The sequence below is a fragment of the Ciona robusta genome, chromosome 9 (assembly GCF_009617815.1).
Source record: "Ciona robusta chromosome 9, ASM961781v2".
In the NCBI taxonomy this organism is placed as follows: domain Eukaryota; kingdom Metazoa; phylum Chordata; class Ascidiacea; order Phlebobranchia; family Cionidae; genus Ciona; species Ciona robusta.
In genome coordinates, this window is record NC_143243.1 from 4,348,239 (window position 1) to 4,373,624 (window position 25,386).

The following is a 25,386-nucleotide window of genomic DNA, read 5'->3' on the forward strand; positions in this document are numbered from 1 at the left end:
CTAAATATGTTTAAGTAAAACGCTGATATTAAACCTTATAACAATATAAACCAAATCGTAAACTTTAGAAAACTTTTAAAACCCGCGAGCAGTTGGCGGCAACGGTATAGCATAGAAATAGCAAAATACAAATGTTGTATGAAAGATTAGCAAAACACCAAGTTAGCCACAGAAAAAAAACACTATGAACTTTGTATGTTGTATTTTATAAAATCTATTAAATTAATTATTACTCACAATTTTTAAAACCTAGAAATAATCCACGAAGTTATAAACGTGTTACGTGGCAACTCGTAAGCAACGTGTATGAAAAAGAACTCTTGCATTATAACCAATGTCGCTACCACCCACGCGAGGATAAATAAGTTACATGTATTGCTTAATTCAAGCTTAACAGTCAGTTACACACGTTCTAAAAAAGTTTCATGTTTGAAAAAAATGAAATATAGCAACCGTAAGCTGGCGTAAGTGGGCAGGTTATAAACTAACAGAAAAAGTCGCGAATGATAAATTCTAGTTAATCATAACACAACTTTATGTGTTATCTGTTCCAAGGTTCATCAGTGTGTCAGTATTACTTATCTACGGTTGTTATTAGCCCTGAAGCGTGGAATATCCGTGTTTATTTTTTGGTCTACGAATCCAACACAGCAAAACAGAAACTCCCAACAAATCAAACATTCCTGGTAAAACATGAACCTTCACTGGGCAAATCGGGAAGGCAAAGTCTGTCCTTATTTGAACGTATGCGGGCAAGAACGTTTCTGCGGTTGATTATATTTTTAGCGCCACGGCAAGACCGGCTTTTCACGTGTTGTGGGGACTTTAGTTTGTTTCCAATATTACTTAGAACTCCGGATAGCCCTGCGCGTACAAAACATACGATTGACTTGTTGAACTTTATAACGGCGCTATCGGAACAAGATCTCCCACCTGCTTTGCGTGGAGAGAATCTTATGCTGGTCGAAAAAATGAGACAGCTGCTTCAAAGGGAATTGCGATGCTATCTGGCCGCATAAGCTGTCAAAAGAGCATCGGCTTCAAGAGAGAAACTGTAGTTGGATTTATATATGACAGGAATCTGATACAGCAAGTTGTAATCCATAATATAGTAAACTTGAAAGTAAATAGCCCGAAGTCTTGGAACGAAATATTCCGCTGTTTTAGGCACTAGTCTACTTTCCTTGTATGGTGTATACTAACGTTCGATTTAACGCAAACCAGTGATTATATGCAAACGTTTTTGTAAACGAAGTTCGCCCGGTGTGGGCCAGAACAATACCGCGGTGAGATACATTCAGTTCGGAATCGCGGCTGGTAACGCTTTCCGATAGACGCGTTTGGCCACCACCGTCTAGATCGGTTACACGCCGATTACGAACAAGTTCGAAAATCCATTTGCTACGGTCCCGTTACATGCTGGACACCATGACGTCAACGATCACCAACACCGCGTCTACTAAGCAGCGAAACGAAAGGAATTTGTGGCTCAAGCATCCGAAGTTTTGTCAATACCGCTGCGAAGGGCTTGGAACTGATGTGATATAATCTGAGGAAAGACGAGATCGGTTAAAACGGAACGTTGAAGGTCTTAGACCATCTAAAATTTAATGGCTTTCAAATAATATTTTAAATGTAGTTTCGGGTGTTCTGTTGAAGACATATCGGTGTTTTGTTATTTCTCGTTATAGGTATTTCGTAACATATATCCTACTATTACGCGGCAGAGGCGCGAAAATGATATATACATTTATACGGTGCATTATTTACAGTAACAAATAACTTTTGAGAGTATTATTCTGACGGTCCTAAATAGTATGAATAATTTAAGTCCTTTGGACCTGACGCCCGACACACTTCTATATATTCTCGCGATGAAATTTAGTTGTCCACAGTGGGTTAATACTGAAATAGTTCGTAGAACATTGGTCGTGTTGCTGTTTAGAAACGAGTGCTAACAAGGACGTATACAAAACACACTTGAATGAGTATCGAATGAGAAAAACGCGCTAACTGCTCGTCCCAGTATTTTACCGGCGGCGACTGTCAAAATTCGATCATTCTGTGACCGCATCATGGCCGATCATTGTGCTGTTGCCGTCATCGACCGGGCCGCCATTTTCCAAAAGAGAAAGTTTGAGAGTTTAAAAGGAAAAACAGATTTTTAAAAAGCTTCAGTTGTACTGTGACTTCACATTGGTGTGACAGTTCAGTAAAAAAAAGAAAGTAAAGAAATGATATAACCAGAATTGCCAGCATACTAAAGTAATCATCTTAGTTTTTCACAGGTGTTTTTTTTAAATTATAAAGCGACTGACTTTTAATCGGAAGATCTAGTGTTAAATGCTGCGTTCTTCTAACGACGAAAAACTTAAACATCGTCAGACGAAACTTGCAACAAGCGGTAAAGCAGCGACCCCGATGCACGTTTCAAATCGCGAAATGGGCTACAACGGCGTTAACGACGTAGGCTTGTTAGGCAAAGATCGCTTTCCCGATGAACGCTTCATGACGTCATCAAGTGTGACGTCATCAAACTCGTGGTCGCAGGTGGACGAGCTGGGAGACTTTGGTCAGTTCGATAGTTTGTCCAATACATCACCGGTTGATTTGTTCAGCGAAACTACTAACGTTGCCCAGCAAGAAAAATCGACGCAAGGCATGAAAGCTGAAGCTTCTCCAACAGATATATCGTCGTGTAGAAAATCTCCTGGATCATGCAAAAGCGAAGAGCATTTTTCTGCCACGAAAATGAACGAAAACGGGATTGATCTATGCATCAATATGGACCCGCAATGCGAAAATAGCCAGACATCACAATACTCGCAAATGAGTATTTGCCAAGGATGTGATTATCTTATCGAGGTAAGTAAGATAGATTTTTTAGCTTTCTGTTATTGATTTATTTTTAGCCTTGAAATTTTTTACCAGCCAAAAATTACGAATATGCTATAGGTAAAAAGGTTAAATTTATAATGTTAGTTTGGTTACAATCGTTAAATGTTCAAATTGTAGATTAGCAATGACAGTAAAAAAATATTTATTGAGTAATTTTCGCATCAAACGCTTTGCAGGATCAGTATTTACTCAATATTGGTGGATTTTCGTGGCATGAAAGTTGCGCGAAGTGCGTCATCTGCCGGTTAAAACTACAGCAATCGTGTTTCTTTAGCGATGGCCAACTTTATTGCAAGAAAGACTATCAACAGTAAGCTATATATTTCAAATTATGTTACTATACCATTTCGTAACCATTTTTTCGTAGTTATTTTTCGTAGTTACGTCTGCAATTTTAAACAAAAAAAAAATAGTTACGTCTGCAATTTTAAACAAAAATCGTAGAATTTGACGCTTATAAGCGAGATCGTTACGGAAATGTTGGGTTTTCTGATAAAATGCGGAAACGATGTTTAATTTGGGCCATGGGTGTATGCAAGCAACATATGTCTGGTGGAATTCAGGACTGACATATGCCGTAATTATCTTTTATCAGTAACCGCTCTAATATGTCTTGTTTACCAACACTGGGAGTTAATTCCAGCAGCAAACAAAATACCGCGTAACCCTCGGAGCAGTTGGCACGCTTCTGCTCGTCAACATACCCCCATGGAGCGAAAACAAAACAAAGAAAAACCGAAACAAAACTTCCATAAGTAAATATAAACTAAAACTTCGGAATGTGGATTTGAACCGATAAGTTTGGGTATATAAACATAAACATAAAAGCTAAGCTATTTTCATTATCCTTAAACAGTGATTATATCTTTTAAGCGAATACGGACATCGGAGCGAAAAAAAATCGGTAAAATAATGACGTAAAACTTCTGTGTACGTAAATAAGAACTAAAAAGTTTTGGGGGTAATACTTATGCCCACGAAAACACATTTAGCTTATTTTTAGACACAGATTACATTGATCGTTTTAAGGGGACGAACGCCGCTTTAATAAACGAGATTCCCTGGTGCTTAATTAGCTTAATTATTGCAATGGGAACAAGGGAGTTGAGTGCAAACATGAAAAATATGGCCTGGGTTTCATATGGATTTATCTAAATGCCTATGCGCCACTTTGCGGCCTTTGGACTAATAGAAAACGCGAATAACATATGGAAAATACGATGTGTTAATTTGCGGTTAAGTACGTTGGGTTTATCATTTGTGGATGACGTGAAAATGTGGTTTAGGAGCATCCAACATAAGCTCGGGAGTTCATTTTCGCCGTAGCTTAATTGTGAAATATTTGCGTGCCGTTTATTGAGTCCAACCGAAATCGAAGGTGTCATGGGTGTCTAAATTACGTCATAATAGGTCATCAACGCCATGTGATAAGCGTTCAGAGTGGAATACCGATATCGGTTATATTTATTTGGTTGCGCAAATATTATAACAGCGACAATGGCCAGTATAACGGCACGGATAGACTCTACAAGGTAGCTGCCCCGGTACAAGGGTTGTTTAAGTTCCAGGTCGCGTTTACTCATAATCGATTTTATGTGGTAGCTCGTATAACACGTCTTCGGTAAATAAACCGACCGACCGGCCGCCTTGGCTGTGTAGAGAAGGGGTATATAGTGATCACGAATTCACTGTATTTGGAACCTAGAGCCGGACCATATACATATATGCATTGTCGAACACTGCCCCATTGAATTGATACGCAGGTAGCATATTGCAAGATATATTGTTAGGATATTAAAGAGTTGGGAGAAGCGGCGATCTGTCGTCGATCTAAACAAGCACAATCCAGTTTGTGTTGTGGATGCGCAAATACTGGCGTGTGTAAACAGCGATTGCGGCCCCAAAACTTTGCTCCTAGTCCTGAGATTGGCTGGCCATAACAGACAAGATCTCGGTCGCATTAAACTCGACCTTTTGTGACGTAGGCTTAGCGGTCGATAGGTGGCTCGCTTATCGCGGCCGCGTTTTTGAGCATGATGAATGAACTGGCACATTAGACAATTGATCAGGCCGCCCTGCCGCCAGTGTGCCGGGCTACCTGCAGCTGTGTATTTGGGAACGTGTTTACCCGCGACGAGGAAACCATGATCGCGTTATCGCCCGAATCTCGGCAATAAACATTGAGACGGTGTGCTGGCTTCGCGGACCTCGGAGGCTCGGGTTACCGCGGCCGGGATTTGATGTATTGCCTACGATAATGGTCGTACATCGGTCGGGCAGCGCGCGGATGGTATTTCAGCATTTTCTTTCGTAACCAGGAAATTGCAACCACGCTTGAGGCCGCGGAGACGAAATTATGATTTCGTGAAAACTTCTCCAAATATGGTTTTGTACGATTGCCGCACATGTAGGCGGGTAAAGAGAAAAGCGAACACGCTTAATTTCTTAAACAAACCGACTCCGCGTTCTATATTCCGTTACTTATCCGGCTCACTCACTGTGGGATGCCATTCCCGAATTCTAAGCCAATTTATGTAATACTGATACATGGCGCACGCGCATTGTCGCTCTGCGCAACATCATTGTTCTTTCTGGTCGGACTGCCGGCGCTCACAATGCCGTATTATGACCTCATAATGTCAATATCCCGCTGTTAGAGTCGACGGGAGTAAATCTGAGAAGTGTCAAGGCGTTCTTTAAATCGCGATCACCCTGACGTAATAATCGTGTGGGAGGTAACTGAACCCGGAAGTTCGGGAAAGCCAAGTTGGTAAACACCAGCAGAGTTTCATATACTCGCATTCCATGGCAACAATACACATATGAAGAAAACGGCAACCTAAACACCAACCGAGTAACATATACTTTTATACCAGCGCAATAAGATAGGAAGTTCAAATTTACAGTCTAAAGTCTATTCAGCGTTTAAAACACTAGAGTTTCACACACTGTTAACGTCCTTCAGTGTGGCATGCCATATAGGATCTGGGACTTATAGGCCAAAGGTTGCCCAATATCCCCTTACGTTAAAGTTCGCTGTCTAATGCAACTATTTCATGGTACAAATTACACGTTTTTATTTTACACAATTTTCTCATAAAAAATATCTGCAAAAAATTCACAGCAGAGAGATATTCAATGTTGATAGCGATTTAAGGTAAAAGTAAAAATCACAATTCTGGGTTGGGAAATGCTAAAGCATATACACTGCATTACGGGCTGCAGTATAGCATGCGGTTGCAGATGCCGTGAGCCTCGCAACGCACACGTTCGTACCTTCGCCATCGGCGTCTCCGTCGTTCAATCACAATCGTGTGTAACCCGACAGTGAACTGCGATAATGTCGACCATAAAAAAGAGAACGCACTTTCACAAATGCAACAATATAAACAACCCGAAACTGCAGGTAAAGTTAAAGGTTAAAGTAAGCGTTGTTAACTACACTCGACCAAAAACAGTCCAATTAATAACCAGAACGGTTCTGAATGCCCCAAAATTTATCTACATTTCGTTACAAAAATATTTGCATAACTATAACGCAATGTATAGGGGGGATAAGACGTAATTGCCACGCTTTACAAATACGGTATAAATGCGTAACAACTTTTGCATGTGTGAAATTTACCGCATTAAATTTTGACAATCGAATTAGACTTCACCATCAGCCGTATCATTTCTCCGTCGAGTGAGACAGACTTTAAATCTGTAACTTGATACGCTTGTCGTGATTTCACTGCGTACGTAGGCCTCGACACCTGCGCCTGCTTGCAATAAATAAACACGAATAATTTGAACAACTTAGCCCGTCTGCTGCTGGAACGAGATTTTAGTAAGGCGGCTTGCTGTGTATTTCGGTATACCTGTGCCAAGCTAGACGCTCTTGTCACAAAGATGGATGACCACTCGAATGAAACGATTACGATGGCACACATGTACGTAGCTCCAGACCAATTTCTATGTCCGTTTCAATAAGGTGTTAATTTAAGCCGGAGTTAATACGGGAAATGGCTTTGATGTTTGTTTCGCCATGTTTGACAGCGTACCACCACTTAACGAAATGCAAATTTCCTTAACGTTACTTAAATTGATTCACCACGCTTTAGGGTTAATTTGAGTTTCTAGACGTTTTACCAAGAAATATATCGAAAAGGGACGAATAGTTAACACCTTTTTATGGCACAACTTCCGCCAGAATCGGTTTACAGCGCAATATATTAGTTATATGTACCGTCCAACAGTGACGGTTTTACATTGAAAGGAAGGAACTCATAATTTGTAAAGTCGGTCCTTCCGACTAGCTAGATAGCGCAACACGTGTTGTAAGGCTGTAAAATAATCACGCGCAAAAATACGACGCCTGGGTCACGGGGTCGAAACGGAAAGAGGTCGCAAGGTTGCATTGAAACCGAGAATGGTCGTTGTCGTCGCGAGCCAGTCGTTCTAAGTTGTATTGAATGGTTTTATTGCACATGTTGAAAACCGGATGTAGAGAGATGAATATGTGACATGGTTTATTGCATAATTAAGAACAAGTAATTGAATGTAGACTTTTAACATTACTAATTAGCCATATAGGCTACTGCGAATACGGGAAATTGATTTAACTTATAACTAGCCCTTTCTTGTTGGCGAATTTGTTTCATACAGCCTTTATTTCGCCTTTAATGGCGATACACAAAAATATGCAATTTACTGATAACACAACATAGTATGGGAAATACATGGTCAAAAAGTTTCATTCAAAACCCTACCAGTAAGATACATTCAGATTTATTTGGAATGAGAGATGATGATGCTATTTTGGGCGAAATATAGTAGATTGGGGAAATTTGGGACTCGTTTTTATTGTATTTTCTTTATCCATTTGGTTGTAACCTAAGAATATTCAAAGAATTATAAAACAGTATCCTCACGATTTCTATAGACCGTTGTTAATTGTTTAGAACACAATTAGGATATTTGGATATTGTGTGCTAAAGATGTCCCATCTTATATCACAGTACTATACATCTTCAGTACGCTATTTGTTGGACTTGTTTTTTGTCGTTTACTCTTCGATCACCACGTTCTTGCTTCGACGCAAGGAGAGGTCACGAATCGAATGTTTACATCGGTTGAAAAGCGGCAATTATCGGTCGTTTGAAGCCGAATGCATGTTTACGTGGCTGTTTCGTTCCTGGATTCAATACTAGTGATGTAATGTCTATAAATCGGGGCTGTTTACATGCTTGGACCCAGGTGATGAATGGGTTAATGGTAAGATAGTGGCTCGGTCGACAGCTCAATTCGACGGCTGGGAAGATTGTATTTTTATTGGCATGACCGGTGAAAATAATCGTGCCCGCAAGAGCCAGGCCATCAATTTTACCGGAGGTATTTTAGGTTGCTGTTTAGACTGTGAGTAAAGTTTCGAAAGTGTAACCGGAACGACTAACCGTCGGTGAAACACGAATAGATAATTCTGACCGGTGTTTTGGTGATCTTTGGAAAGTCGGTTTGACCTTTAACAAATTCGTAACTAGCCGTTAATATGGAATTTAATTTTTATACTTACGCGTATTTTAAATATCCAGAAGTCTCACGGTTGTCCCGCAACTTAATACGATTGTGTTGTAACATCAACGAAGCAGAAAAGCCAAATATTTTGTCCTGCGCGCTTGACTCCGTTAGTTGTTTGTACACATAAGTTAAATCTGTTTGGATTACAATTTATGCGGTGGTCTGTTACGTCATAGAGCGACCACAGAATCTTCACAATACGCGCCACCAGCGCCGAATCCTAGTGCCGAACCTGATAAAATCGACACTAACGACGCGTTGATAAATTTTCCGATTTTCCAGTTTCGCCCGGTCCCCAATTCGTTCCGATTTCTCCCAATGTATATTTCGACGCATTTAGGCAATGTTTGTTACTGAAGCCAAGATTGCGCCGGAGCCTCCCATGTGAAACCTAAACAAAAACATGGGTAGCGCAAGGTGAACGGAAGGTGGCAATTTTAAGGCGGTTGTCTTGTTTGCTGAGGTAACCTCTCTAAATAAGCAATGATACAAGTCTGTAGCTGTTGACTGAAGATAATTTACAATTTTGTTTACAAAAAGTGCTGATATATACCTCAAAAACTCTTACCAGCTGTATTGATTATTGAGAAAATTCTTTTGGATAGGAATGAATTATTAAATAAATGTTAACTTATAGTTATCCGCGCGTGAGGGGCCAGCGACAGTATATAGTTATATAATAGGATGGGGGAATATGGGACACCTTTAGCGTATGATATCCAAATATCCTGATCGTGGTTTAAACAGTTAACAACGGTCTATGGGAGTCATGAAGATGCGGGTTTAGAAATCGTTGTATGTTCATTGTTTACTACCAAATGGGATGAGAAAATAGAATGATAAGGTGTCCCATCTTCTCCCGACCTTCTATAACACGATTGTACTGTTTCATACAACTCGTTCCCGCTTACAAGTTACTACGTATGTAACTTTTTTAATATACTCACACTACCAGTTCGTATATTACATCATTGTATACGTAATACTTATACAAAAGGTGCATTCAACCATCTCATTATAAGAGCGTTAATTGAATTTTTTTAAATAAGGTTTTCTTTGTTCTCGTCTATGAAACAATGCACGAACTTAAGGGAATTGTTTCGTAACAAACACACGTTTGTTGTAATGTTCGACAAATCTTGTGTGCTGGCGAGTTTGAACTGTGAGAGTCGTATGACCCCTTCCACTTTCCCGTATCTGCGTTTTAACGCAAACAAAAACAAAGCGCGCAGATTTGTTTACATTTGATCAATCGTTGGGAGCTGGGTCGAAGAGAAAGTTAAAAAGTTTGCCGCAAATATATGATCGGGGCGCTGGCTGGCGGTTTGCCGGATTTTCGGTCTCTAGGCGGGGCAGATTTTGTTTTCGTTACCGATATCTTCTGCACCGTGAATAATTGTCCCAAATCTGGCGGTTCCTATTAAATTGATCGAGGATCTTTACGGCTTCTAAATGCATTTTATCACCGCAGAGTTGTAAAAATAGCTAAGCGTTCAACGTGATAAAGTCTGCAATTAAATCACGCCCGTTTTTGTAAACAAACAATAAATAAGACAACAATAACAATTTATATCCAAGTTTAATAAACGACGCTTAATATAAACCCCATGTACTTCAAACTACACCTTAAACAGCACCAGCAACCACCAATTCAAAATATGAATTTAAAATTTAGACAAATATGTATAAATGATAAATTGTACCAAGTTTTGCGCATGCGAATGTATAGAATACTTATACTTATAACATTTTTTCTAAATTAAAATATTTAAATTAAATGCCCAAGCCGTTAAACACTTTCATAGTCCAAAATTACTTCAATAGAGAATGTCACACATATAGTGTTATCAAAATACATTGCGTAAATATATTTATTTTTCTAGATTATAAATGTTATAATGTATATAGTAGGGTGGGGGAAGATGGGACACCTTTAGCACATAATATCCAAATATCCTGATTGTGTTTTAAACAATTAACAACGGTCTATGGGAGTTGCAAGGATACAGCTTTATAATTCTTTGATTTTTCTTTGATTACTGTCAAATAAGACTAGAAAATGTAATGAAAAAGTGTTCCATCTTCCCCCACCCTACTGTATTATATCATATATAGTAGGGTGGGGGAAGATGAGACAGCTATTCGTTCTATTTTCTCGTCCCATTTGGTAGTAAACACGAAACATTCAAAGAATTACACAACCGTATCCTCACGACTTCCATAGACCGTTGTTAATTGTTTAAAACACGATCCGGATATTTTGATATTATGTGTTCTTTCTTCCACCACCCTTCTATATATAACCATACGCAATAATAAGTAATGACTATACTCTATATTAGCAGCGTTACGCCGCCATTTTGAATTCCAGTCAAACTTGGAGTGGTTGCATTGACGCCTATAGAAGACATTAAGGCTTTTTATTTAACCGCATATGTGGCAGCTTCACGCAACAAACCGCCATTGGCACGAGTAGCTGTCATACTTTCCACAAGTTTAATTCATATCGCGGTGCAAAGGCGATTTAATCCCCACACAGAATAATACTTATAAATATTTTACGGGCACCAGCCTGGCTTACGGCACAGAATAAAATCGCACGTTTAAGCTTAAAAAACCGCTGTGGATTTTAAAAACCGAATCCCTGGGATTTGCACGTAAACTGAAGTGACCCGGTTTAGCAGAATTGAAATTGGGCGAGCGAAATATTTCTGATTTTGATCACACCCATGACGTAACCTCCATACGTGCAATGCGTAGGGCTGAAAATGGCTTCTGTGGAATTTAGAATATACAGTGGAGAAAACTAGCCGGCCGCGGGTGCAAAAATCATTAAGAGCGCGATGTTTCAAAACTTTTGTAAATATTAAAGTCATAGTCTTCCGTAGCTACTTTACCAATTTGGGCTGGACTTTTTAAACATTTTTATGTTAAATTTCGCCTAAAACCAGGTCCGTTGATATAAGAGCAATTCAGCTGATTAGATGCGTATATGGATGGTTCTCGGTGCACTTTAAATTTTAAGGGATTTAAAACTGCGACACTTAAATTTAGCACGCGTTGTCGTGTTTGTTTGGTGGCAGCAAGCCCCTTGGCACTGACCTGGTGTCCGACTCTTGTCGCTTTGTGGATTATTTAAACCAGTTCGTAATATGAGCCAGGAAACCGTCCGATTCCCATGTACCTATACAGAGTGGTCGTGGCAATGCTTTGTCCGGTGCAGAAAGCACAAGGCCAAACGTCCCTGCTGCTTCCAGGTGTGAAGGGAAGTCAGCTGCCCACTTCAACGCACAGCTGGCCGACTAAAACGGAATCCAATTAAACTCTAATAACGGTTTTATGGAATGCTATAAAACGAAATAAAGAGTAGAAAAAAATTGAGAACAGTTAAATTTTAACATATGATAAAAACTCCAGTAAGAAAAAGTTATAATGGAAAATAAAATTAAAGAGAGTATATTTAAAGTATTTTCTGTAATTTCGAGAATTTTCTTTGATTTGTAATTCTAATTTATCCAAATTACAAATATCCTTTCGGCTTCAAAGCGAAAATTGACTTGGGGTGAAAAACATCAGCCGTTGCGTGTTAGGGGTCAAGAATGGGGGTGTTGGGTTAATTACACCTAGACCGGATACAACTGCGACGTCTCGGGGCGTTGCACGCCAACACGCGGGTCATGTGGATATATGGGCCGGTCAAGAACATAGACCGATCTTCTAAGTGGGCGCATGCAGCAGACACCGGATTACATGTCCCGCCCTTTGTTCGTCGTGGATTCATTAAGCGTTTGTTTGTGGCGATGGTCAAATGGTGTCACGGATTGTAGAGATTTACTCTCTCGGAACAAAGAAAGTGACAGTCATGCGGTTTAGAGATCTGAAACTCGGTTTAGAGTAACTTATTGTCCGAAGTTTATTCGTTTCGCAGTGGAAAGTTTTTACAAAAGTTTTTGTTAATATATACATATATATTGTTCTTTGATAAAACTGATATAATACACCGTATTAACAGTTTGTAATTACCCAATTATCAGAAGATATTTAGACAGTACGTTGCTAAAACGCAAGCCATTAAAACCGCTTCCCAAAATAGTTAAATAGGTTTTGCCACTCTTGCGTTTTACGTCGTTATAGAATTCCACTCAGATCGAGTTAGTTCACACGCTTCCTATTCGCGACAACCATTTCCTCCCCGGCCACTCTCCGCTGTACTGTACCCGGTGGTAGCTGAAACGCGACCCGTGTCCACTCCAACAGTGGTCATAGCACAACCCCAGGTGCCTGGGTGTGTTTAACTACAAACCCACGTTAACAGTTAAAGGTTATCTAAATCTATCACACACGTATATCAACTTTGTTTTTCCGCGAGAATTCATAAGGAGAAAACGCAGAGTATTTTTCAATACATAATAATTGGTTATTTGACAATATTTTCAACATGTCTACTTTCTAAAATAACATAGTAGGGTGGAGGGAGATGGGACTTCTTTTTATTTATTTTTTTTTTCTCAACCTAATTGGCAGTAAACAAAGAACATTCAAAGAATTATGAAACCGTAACTTCACGACTAACATAGGCCGTTGTTAATTGTTTAAATCACGATCAGGATATTTGAACATTATGCGCTGAAGGTGTCCTATCTTACCCTACAGATCTATATGACAAAATACATATGACCCGCAAAGTTACATGTACGTAGTAAATCGTAAATTTGCAACGTGTATGCAACAGAACTCATCGTACTGTTATAACGACTATCGTTGCCCGCCACGCCAGTATAAAAAAGTTACCTTCATTTAATTTTTTTATTTCAGAACTAGAAAGAAATGCTCTGGCTGTGGTTCAAAGATTGAAAGTGAAGAGTTAGTCATGCGTGTCGCTACGTCAGGATATGTGTATCACGTGGGTTGCTTCGCATGCGTGACGTGCAAGCGGTTATTACGTAAAGGGGACGAGTTCGTGATGAACAGGTTAGTAAAGCTGACAACATTGTGTGTTTATGTTTCCTTAAGCAAGATACTAAACGGTGATTGCTCTAACCCAGTGGTCACTTATGAGTTATCGGAATTGTCAGCCGTATACTATAATTCACAAAAAAAATATGTACGCACAAAGTCACATACGTGGTAACTAATAAGCAAGCACGAGGTGTATGAAAAAAAACGCCAGTGAATTACAACTGGCATTGTCCCAAACGCGAGGATAAATAAGATACATTCATTTACTTGGTATTGCTCCATAGCATCGTCTGGCGGCGACTGTTTTAAGAATAAAACTTGCAACTCATTGCTTTGTTAACAGGCACAACGAGAAGCGAGCGAAATCGTGCACGAGGTTTGATCTACAGTGTAAAAACTGCTGGAGCGAGCGAGACACTTTATTAAAAGCTGGTCACGACTCACAAATGATAAAATCGTTACCTTGCGCTCCTGATGCAAAGACATCGAGTCTTCCCTCTCCAGGTGTCAGCAGTGACGTCACAGATATGACGTCACCGAAGAGTCCACATTGTGTTTTATCACGTAAGCGAAATGTGTTTTTTGAACGTAGCGTTTATATCTAGAACTATAGCTTTTTCATTTAACAGCAGCCAAATGAATTTAGTACTGTCCGGTAAGATGGATACTGTTAGCACATAATATCTCATATTTTCCAACCGTGTTTTTACCAGTCAACAAGGCTGTTTTAGAGTCGTAAGGATACGGTTATATAATTCCGTAAATATTCTTTGTTTACCACCAAATCGAAAAAGAAAAGGAATGAAACCGTGAACCATCACACCCAACTTACTATTTTACCGAATATTCAATAATTAAAATCGAATTATTCGTTTCAGCGAAAAGTGATGACGACGATGCTACGTCATCCGATGACGAATCAACTGTCGGGAACTTCAACTCGTCGAAAGATGACGTGGGCGAGGATGGAAAAAGGTGTGTGACGTAACAATAACAATAATTACATAGGGATATTGGTGCACTTCGTTACTAATATGAGAATATAACTTATTAATCTTCCCGTGTCGGGCTAACGACAGGCGTTATAACACGGGTGTGTTCTGTTTCATACACTTCATCTCAACTTATGAGTTACCACGTTTATAACTTTGTGGGTGATTGTTTTTCTGTATGACTCACAAATTAGACAACTTATAGTCACCACTAGGTTGGATTGCCGTTAAGTGTCTTGCCTAGAAACACACTGTAAGGTGTAAAATACCATATTTATTTGAACTATACCATAATAGAATAAGTCACCAATGCTTAACATCGTGGGAAGTAAGTACAAAGGTTTGAGCATAGGAAACCTAATAAGCTTTAAACTCATAAACCATTCATAGGTATCAGTGTGAGGGCTAGTATTAAATTCAATTCCTAACCCGCTTTCTTTGACTTAGACCACGTGATAACGATGACGTAGACAGCAAGGACGGCAAGCGATCAAAGCGACCACGAACTATTCTTAACGCAGTTCAACGTAGAGCTTTTAAAGCTGCTTTTGAAGTTACACCCAAGCCTTGTCGAAAGGTATGCCTTGTTTTAGGATTTGCTTAGTTTTTAAATATGATGTTGTGGAGTGAGATAGGACACCTGCACCACATAATATCTAAATATTTTAAACGTGTTTTTAACAACTGTTTATAGGAGTCGGGACGATATGTTTTTTATATTCCTTTGAATGTTCTTTGTTAATTATACCAAATAGAACGAAAAAAAGAATGAAAAGCGCACCATCTCCCCCCACTCTACTATATTAATAAATGAATGTAACTTTTTTAGGACAACTGCAGTCATCAAAACACGAGTGTTTTGTTTCATAAACCTCCTTGAATCATAACTAACGTAACGATCCGCTTTTTGTAGAATTAAGCTCATATAAAATTATACCGCATTTACAGGTATAAAAATAAAACACTGCCCCATCTTAAAATAACATCCCGTTTAATTCGGTGTTTGAAACGCCGTTCGCTGTCAATCACCCTAAGTGTCATAATCCGTTGTATATATTGTCACAAAACAGCAGCACTCAAGGGAAATAAAAGCAGCATCAATATTATCGCTTCTTCGATTAGTAACTGTCATTCAAACTCATCAAACAAAACGGCATAACACCACGGAAGTCACGTGGTTTATCTCTCATCAATCGTTATATAATTGAACCGTTAAAAGGATGAAAACAAAAAGACATAACAGTTTTGTTATTTATGTTTTTGAATATGCGAAAATCAAAATAAATACTGTAAATACTCTTTGTTTCCCATCAAATATTAATAAAACAATACCAAATAATAACAACAATTGACGATAAAACAGTTTGAAATCATGGATTATCTTTCCTCAACTATCTTAAAGTTTTGACACATATATAAATGAAATCTAACCTATAATATGTTTGTTTAGGTTCGTGAAACGCTTGCCAAAGACACTGGGTTGACCGTGAGAGTGGTACAAGTGTGGTTCCAAAACCAAAGGGCGAAAATGAAGAAGTTAGCCAAGCGACAACAAAGTCAAGAAGCTGCGGCACAAAAGGCGAGGGAAGAATTCGGTAAGTTTGGAACTAAATACTGCACATATTGTGGGGGAAAATGGCGGACTAAAAGTTATGAATAAATTTAACTTATTTAACTTCGCATGGCGGGGAGACGATAGTGGTTATTGTATTAGAGATTTGTTATAAGTTATTTGGCTTTTATTGAACTAGGTTTTGGGTGGTTATCTAAATATGAACTTTGGAAATACAATTTACTGAATACTCTTTTCACAGGTTACCATGTATTTGATCAGATGGGTTCTATGCCTCACCAAATCCAGCATATGATGCCGGGTAGCGAGGGCATGATGGAGAAAATGTTTGGCCAGTTTCATCACCAGCAAGTACACGGTCAAATTAACGGACGCCGCATGGGTGTGCCATGGGACCAGCATCCCAACGGTAAGAAATAAAGGGTTTGCATACTTATTAACTAACTGAAACAGTTCTGTATTATTGTATATGGGTAAAGTCCTACGGCGAGGCATATCATAGGACCTAAGAATTGGGCTTGAATTAGTCTTTAAACAAAAGTTTCTTGAGTACAAAATAAGCAAATGTAAGCACATAACATGTTACATTACCTAAACGTATTTTTAACATTTCACAACAACGGTATTTTACAGTCGTATACGGTTTAATAATTTTGTAAATATTCTTTGTTTACTACCAAAAATATAAAAACATGAACCATCTTACCCCAGCCTGCTATAAGTTCGACCGTCTTTATGTAATTTTTAAAATTTTATTCTAGATGCGATCGGATTTGGACAGGGTCAATTGTACCACGAAGCAAGCGGTTACCAAGAAAATATGGGGGTGCCTCAAAATGTAACTATTACGTCACAAATGGATGGGATGATTCCCCAACCAATGAGAATCCCCCTCAATCACCACATGACGCCCCAACCCCCTGCATATCAGGGCAATATGCAAATTCATGACGTCATCCATCCTGCTGACATGCATGTGACGTCATCGCCTGGGAATCACCCGAATGACGTAACGACGCCCATAGACGGGTTGTACTCGATGCAGAATAATTATTTTAGTTCGTAAATTTTTAATACCTCTTATTCTCGTTTTAAATATATACATCTATTCGTCACAGCTGTTTTTATATTAAATTAAATCCCAAATGTTTGCGGTTTATGTTGATCTGAATGGCAATAGCGTAAAACGTAACTCGTCAGGAAAAATTAGGAAAACACTGAAGCACTTTGATGTAATTTAAATTCTTTGTTATTTTTGCAAAACGATTTTTTGCGTGTGTGTTCTGATATGTGACGTAATAAAGTGTGAATTAAAATTTATCACTATTCGTATTCATATTTGACTATTACTGTACAGTGTATACCGATGTCTGTATACCGCTCCTAAATTTGCACAGCAGTCACGAAAAATGACAAAATCTGTGTTAAAATCTTTAGTTTAGTTGTTTAGTATGTAGGTGGTACGAGAACGCTGAATGAATCAAAAAGTGGTACACGAGTATAGATAAAGTTTGGAAACCACTGCCTTTAACTATAAAAAAAAAACATTTTTTGGGGTAATAATTAGATTCGGCCATTCCGACATAATCGTCTCATATACATTTGTGTTTATTCTAATATAGCTAGACGACTTGTATATGGAAATCAAAACGTCGATACTGTAATAAATTACCAGAACATCTGTTTTAAAGTTACAATAAGCCTTGTAGTAGCAGTTTATTAATACAAACGTGTTGTATACAAACGTAACACCGCCTGCGTAACATTACTCACACAATTTCAACGAATTCAACAACGGAACCTGGTGTCCCGGGTTTAGATAACTCAAACCCAACTCCAAACATGCGACAAAATATCCTTGGGTTTTCCTTTGACTTTAACTTAACCGTGTCAAGCCAGAAATGTGGCGATAAATCAGCCTTTTGAGCGCCAATGACCTACGATATCAAAACCCTAGCACAGCAACGGATGGGGGGAGGGGGATAAAAGTAACTGTCAAAACACAAACAGGATCGTGGACACGGTCAGCGGGCGCTGGGGGCCGGGAGAGAGTTTAATTTCGGTATATGAAAGTATGAGGGGCTGTCTTGTTTATTATTCCACCTGATTACCCAATGGCGGCTTAGCTTGAACTTGGTGGTTAATTGAATTGTAATTAATGGCACGCGGCCAGATGAGGTAATGAAACTAAGTTACTACGATGAATGAATGGATGTTTCTTTAAGAATTAGGTAATTAAATGTCAAATTTTAACAAATTTAAAAAAAAATGTCAATTTTTTTTCTTATCAAATTTCGTCAGCTTTTGAATGTAATTTAAAGCAAACATAATCCAGCAATATAACAGATTAATACACTGCTTTATTAATAAATTTAAGTATCCTGATCGTTTAGAAATCGTTAAGTGTATTTTTTACAACCCATAATACTAATAACTTTTATTTGTTTTTCGATTACGGTACCCCAAAATAAAATAAAAACAGATAAGGCTAAGATATAACAACAAAACAACACCTTACACGGCAAGCTGATACATGAATTCAAAATATGGGAGGAATATGACATTTTGTATAGGGTGGGGAGACGGGACACAATTAACACATAATATCCTAATATTCTGATCGTGTTTTAAACAATTAACAATTCGCATTCATGCCACAGTAGTTGCAATGGTCTATGGGAGTCGTGAGGATGCAGTTCTATATTTTTTGAATGTTGTTTGTTTACTTCCAAATGGAACGTGAAAATAAAAAAAAGGTGTCCCGTCTTCTCCCACCCTACTTTATAACAGAATATAAACTGCTTATGCACACACGCCTTTTCGCGAGTCATGAAACTGTAGGGTTATTGGCACACACTTCAACAGTGAGAGTTATACCGGGAGATCGTACAGTTTGGCTTGTTTCGCACAAAAGTCGTAAAAACAAGGAAATTTACAGCCTATTAAAATATTGGAACTGTGCCATACTTGAGCAGAGTGTTGGAAAGTCATACGTTAAGTAAACATGTTCTTTATATCCGAATCGCACAGAGAACTATATAACTGTGGATTCACAGAATCATTGCTGTTTGAATACCTCGTATGCTTATTGTAGTGATTTGCGTACTTCCTAATAATGATTTTAACATATAATAACGCTATGTTCGAGTCACATCGATACGGTTACATAACTATTTCAAGTCTTTGTTTACTACTAAGTGGACGATAAAAAAGGGAGAATACATAAGCCATCTTACCCCAACCTACTATGTGTAGAATGCAACTATAATCGCATATAGGTATCCTAGTGTAAACAAGAAACACCTAAAGTTTTTATTCAGGCACCGCAGGTGACGGGGTATCAAAGTGGTTGAATTTGGAAGGATGAGATTTTAATTTTAAAGGTGATTGGTTTGATGGCATAGATCAAACCGTGGACGTATTTTGTTTGCGGATTCCTTTAGGTTTGTTGCGAATTTACTAAACAGAGTCGACAGCGTGACGCGACTCGCGCGTATATTCTTGATGTTGTTGTGTGCGCCACCTACCGTGACAAGACCGACAGGATTTGTTTTAAGAATCGAAACCGAAGCGCGTGTCCCCGGGAAAGAGCAGGTGCTCGAATTAACGCGTCGCCGATCGCCCGTCCCACCGTACCCGGGAAGCGTCTGTGAGAATGATAACAAAAACCGAAAGCCGAATTAACTGAATAGTTTTGCGAAGGGGCGGAGCTGATTATCCTCGTGTGGCCGAAACCGCGCTTTACATCTAGGAGGGGACACCGGGAATGCTTTTGTACAGTAGAGCGTTGTTCAAACCAGTCCAAATCAAAATCCGAATTTCGAATTTCTCTGCCATTACCTTTTTCCATGCACCAGTAACTTGTTTAACTTGTTATTTTAAGCATTTTTTTTAACTAATGTTGCTCAAAGTAGAATGCAAGTTCGTAATTTTAGTTGGAACTTGCCTGGTATTTGAAATATGGCTGTGAAACCTTCAGAACTCCCCGCCGAGACACTCTGTGACGTCACAGAGGGTAGTTTACGTCGAACACACAACTTGAAGAATCGCTTTCACGGTTGGCTGATAATCGCTGTCTCTTCGCGCATCTTCACGCTACTCCAGTAAGAAAATGAAAAACGAAAGGACCGGGGCGTTATTTTTGTTTATTGTTTGTATTTACCAGCACGACGAAGCACGTTTGAAGCACCACACTTCAGTCATCTTTAAGGCCTTTTATCTCCAACGTATTTTCAACGAAAATACTTTCGGCTGGTGTGGTGGGTCATATAGTAGGGAGAAGTTATTTTATTTACGTGGCAGTTGGATAGCGCTCTATGTAGAAATACGATGCTCGATTTTTTATGGATCTTAATAGTAAAGCAACTATAAAATGTTGTAGGTGGGAATGAGCAATTTTGTGTTTTTGGTCAGGTTAAGACGGTTTGATATTTTCTTGGGTGTTGGATATATGGCTGCTGGATCTATAATATACAGTAGGGTGGGGAAAGATATGACACCGTTTCATTCTATTTTCGCTTTTTACTTGGTAGTAAAGAAAAAACATTCAAAGAATTATAAAACTGTATGTTCACGACTATATCATATAGGCCGTTGTTAATTGTTTAAAACGCGGTCAAGATATTTAGACATTATGTGATAAAGGTGTTCCATCTTACCCCCGAGTACTATAATATAATTTACTTCATATTAATTTGTAATTGATTAACACTTTAACGAAATTATATATTATTACGTATCCACATTTCGCATTCAGCATGCCACAGTAGTTGCAAGCGTAAGTTGTCGGGCAAGATCTCACTTTTGGCAAGAACCGTTCAATTATGACGTCACCATCGTACCTCCGGCGAGGCGACCACAGCCACGAGAAGCATATTATTTCAGCAATGCGATAAGAGCCGGGTGCGCGTGGCCCGATCGTTCCAACGTTATGACAGCAACGTCAGAATTATGTCTAATTTGACGCATTGGGCCAGCTTAATAGATATCCTATAAAATATCGTCACGGCTTAATTTCCTCGACAAATTGTAGGTTCGGCACCAATTACTCGTCCGTTGGTTATAACATAAACTCAAAATCTGACCGCCGGGTTAATTTAGCATCCCCTTATTACCACGTAATCTTTAATATATGTTTCTATTTATACTTTCCCCCGGTTTGCGACGTTTTTAACGTCTATACAGAAAGGGGCGTTAAATTTTCACGATCTGTCGATATACTGGTATGTCACGATGTTTTGTTTAAAGCGTCTTTTATACGCAAGATACAGTATACTGCATATGCGGTTGTATGTTTGCAGTACAATACATGTTATTTGCATAACAGTCGGTCAGGGAACACAGACCAGGGTTCCTGGCACTTGACACTTGATACGGCGATGACAAGTGCCACGTGACAGGGCCACGCGGGGTCACGGGTCAGGGTGTCGTCTGCAGTTCTTCGTGTTTTCTATTGTCCGTCGGGAGCTACATAGTTGGGGGACAATGGCGAATTCTCGAAATGTAACGGGATCGCGTGTGATGTAATAATACACGCATTGAGCTGTTTCGTTCGCGAATTTCGAAGCGCCAGGAGAAACGCTTGAATTGTACCTGGAAAGTAGTGCGCGTTACAGCTATAGGATCTTGGACATTGGATTTATTGCCAAATATCAAATTTAAAGATTCTTCTGGCATCGTTGAAAGGATTATTAGGAAGTAAATGGAGTATATTTTGGTATGTTGTTATATATATAGAACTTAATGATGTAATAAATCAAATTATGATTGCGATTTAAACTAAATTGCTTCAATCAGTATCAAATTTAGAATCTTTAAAATTTCGTCCACTTGGCTATATAGTGTTTATATATATGTTTATATAGCGGTGACTAAATTCAGGCAGAAAATTTACATAGTTTATATGGATAAAAAAGCACACATTAGAAATTCAAGCTGAGACGAAGAATTTATGCGGAATTTTGTATAGCGTTGCCAACGGTGTATTACAGTGTTAAGGTTACGCACAGTGGTTTATGAGACAAAAATATCACACCGTATGTATGTACTGTTAAATTATATAGCGTACTATTTAATGATGTTTTATACACATGATACACAACAGCTGAGCACAATTGTTGGGATTTTAAAATGATGCGTTTGCAGTTATCATGTTTCGACTTGCTTTACTTTTGCTGGTGGCTATAAAGAACTTTATAAATAGCGCTGAACAGTCTACTTGATAATACCAGGTTGCGTGAATGACTTATTCTCACTGTGGTCGCATTTGTTGTGCGGGATTCGGGCGAGTGTTGGCTCGGCTTAATATGACTCTGGAAATTATAGCTTCCAGCAGATGTGAGGGCGGCATCGACACGGGTGGTAAGCACTTGGACTACGACACTACCTCCTATGGGATTTACGAGGCCTCAGTTACGTAATGATCCAGGGGAGTTAGAGAATGCATAGAACCACTCACTTTTTGCCTGTTGAAACCAAAATGTTATGATTATATTTTCTAATTGCGGATTTTCGTACACATAGAACCGCGCATGTTAAATCAACAAACTACATTAACATGGAAATGTGAGGAACCATAAAACCACCGAGTTTTTCTTTAATATAACATAATTTTATTTATCTCTTCGCAAACGGTATAGCCAAGATCAAATTATTAGAATAATGAAGAGAAGAGAATCAACAGCAAAACAATAGTCGTTAGAAAACGCTGTGGATAGAATGTATAGTAGGGTATAGGGAAAAATGGGATTTTACCGCTACCTATTTATGATGCAATAAATGGGTGCTTACGTGTCCAGTCTTTCCCCCCCACTCTATTAAATTGGAAAGAACGTCAGTTAAAAATTGTGGATGTTGCACCTAAAATGTTATGATTAAATTTTCGAATTGCGCAAACTCGTATGGACTGAACCACGCATGTTGCATGCACAGACAACTACATTAACATAGAAGTGATGTGCAGACACGACTTCGGTTCAGTGTAAACACGGAGTTCGCCTAGAGTCGTACAGGTTCGTAAGATGAATAGCGATAACACACTGGCCACTCTGAAAGCGTGCACGCTGCTCTTGTTTTTCGCCCAGGTGTGTTAAGGTCAGAGTGAGGACGATTTCAAGCATGTGTCTACTGCGTGGGACTGCAGGGCAGAATCTGCGCTGTAGCCGTTACGTTTTAGCTGTTATTTAGGAAAAAAATGTTTCACTATTAGAATATTTTTATAGAGATTCAAAAATCTTCAACATTGTAACCCAGTTTTTCAGCATGCGTCGGATAAGAGGGAATTTATGGCAGAAGCTGCTTATAGCTGTTATGCAGCACTTTGGTTACTGGCAGCAACGAAGGCACCATAGTTGCTCACTATACTTTGCGGTACAGCAAGATCCGGGAGTGTGGTGGCTAAACTTATCGTCGGCTCCGATCTCGTGTTACGGCGCGTTCGCGTGGAGCGCACATATTTAACCGACGGGCGAGATAAAAATCTCAGCTGCATACTTCGGGTGGCCACGCGAGGACAGACCGCCGATCCAAGTCACGACTTTGCGTGCGCGTCGACTCCCACGGCTCATGTTTGTTTGCGGAAGACTTGCTGCATGGAAAGCTTCAACCTCGCCCAAGGTACATTTCCCTTATAGTTGCGGATGTAAAATCGATTTGCTGATTCCGAGATTTCGAAATGAGAACTTTCCGATTCCACTGTTAGATAACACAAGCCCAAGCAGCTTCCGCGCCAAAGTCGCGCGTGTGGCAATTCCTCCAAAGAACCAAATACGGTGGCGGGATCTATCGTCGAGCATAACAGTGACTATTACTAAAGCATCTACTTACAACAGCAGCAAGGCGTTGGCAGTATATGTGTCTGCTTCGTTATGTGCATTGCAACGGTTTCCGGGAAATGTGAAGAGCTCTAGTCCGGACTTGCGTATGTAAAGTTAAAAACGAAATGTCCTTTAAGCTAACTGTATGTCACGTTTTTAAAATAAAAAGAAATATGACTTTAAACGCAACTACAAATATGAATTAGACAACACACTGAACTCGGGCAGACGGCGTATAAAACATTACTAATGAGTTTCGTTCATTTGCATCACGTTTAGCGACCAGTGGTAACGATTTTTTAAGTTTCTAGAAATGGCCACCATTTCCTTTCAAATCGTGATCAGCATAACTCGTTGTATTTGAGGGCTATGTATATAAGACGCAACGTAGAACAACAACGAATTTTTCGATTAGATTTTATAACGGTAAGAATTGCGGGTCCATTGTGAGTGAAATAATAAAGTGCGTGTTGAATCTCGGGGATCGCAACAGGTGTCATTCGTGTTTTGACGCTCGTGTTTACATGGTCGGCCAACCGTGGCCGTGTCTCATGTTGGGTGTCCCACTGGCTGACGAAGCCGTCGAATACTGTGGCGCTTAGGTTAAATTATCCTTGTCGCTCTGTTTAACGCCCGCCAAGGGGTTTATAAGGCCAGGTGTGTACTGTACACTGAGCAGGGAACGAGCGAAAGAGAGTCAGAAAAATCTCGGCTGCGTTTTTGATCCTTGAACGAACACCAGTTATGTTCGAAGGCGTGTAAAAATAACAACAATCTTCATAAGCACCGCTGCTTGTGAATTTTTGACCCGACAGTTGGTTTCAGTTTCCGGATACTAACCCGCAGCAAAGCCGGTCATGCAGGTCTCTACTCGCGTACTTTGGCTTCCGGGGATCTATAACCGCACTATATGTTTAATGCCCAAGTTAGTCGATGTACTTGAACGTGGTCGACGCCCGGAATCGGGAAGTTTCCGACTCGCGGGCTATATACAAACATGACTGTCGAAACGCTGTGCAGTTTATACGTTCTTGTTGCTGCTCCGAGGAGACGGCGGCTAAAAATAGCCAGATCCTACGAATTGCCGGGTCTAACTGCCATGTGCACAATCGTGAACCCTACTGCCAATCATACGGCGGACAATTCGCCTTTCAGGTGCGTGACAACGCAGCGGTGGCTTTTGTGAATGAAGAATTCAAGTTCTTTGTTTCGTTTCGACGTCAGTTTGTCGTCACAATCTACAGTGTTACACGGGTGGCGCTCGCTCAAACAAAAGCCTCACCCGAACAAATCAGCACCGAGGCCGGACAACTATACCCAGCACACGTGCGCCGCTTTCACCTGTATGTACATCCAACGCTCGCTCAGTTTGAGGAGAAAAACAGAGCCAAAGCGAACGCGGGGAGAAGGCAGGTTCGCGCCGGAAGAAAAATCAATAGAAATCGAAGAAAGCAAATAGAAAAGTGACCCGAGACAAGTAGGAGATCAGAGCACAGGTGGCGAGATGTTTTACCGGGAAAGAATTGCATTCTGGTGAAGTCGCCAGGCGTTTACAACCCTAACATGTTTGTCTATTTGTCAGCATACAAAG

General features: G+C 39.6%; 1 protein-coding gene across 1 annotated transcript; it reads left to right on the forward strand.

Annotated features, from left to right (window-relative positions):
- The first annotated feature begins 2,146 nt into the window (after window positions 1-2,146).
- Window positions 2,147-17,317, forward strand: LOC149731149 (uncharacterized). Its single transcript, XM_089885541.1, has 9 exons — window positions 2,147-2,865; window positions 3,075-3,208; window positions 13,273-13,428; window positions 13,760-13,980; window positions 14,295-14,391; window positions 14,856-14,985; window positions 15,859-16,003; window positions 16,223-16,390; window positions 16,743-17,317. Exons 1-9 carry the CDS (start codon window positions 2,344-2,346, stop codon window positions 17,045-17,047), a joined length of 1,878 nt encoding a protein of 625 aa, XP_089741667.1. The 5' UTR covers window positions 2,147-2,343; the 3' UTR covers window positions 17,048-17,317.
- Window positions 17,318-25,386: the final 8,069 nt, after the last annotated feature.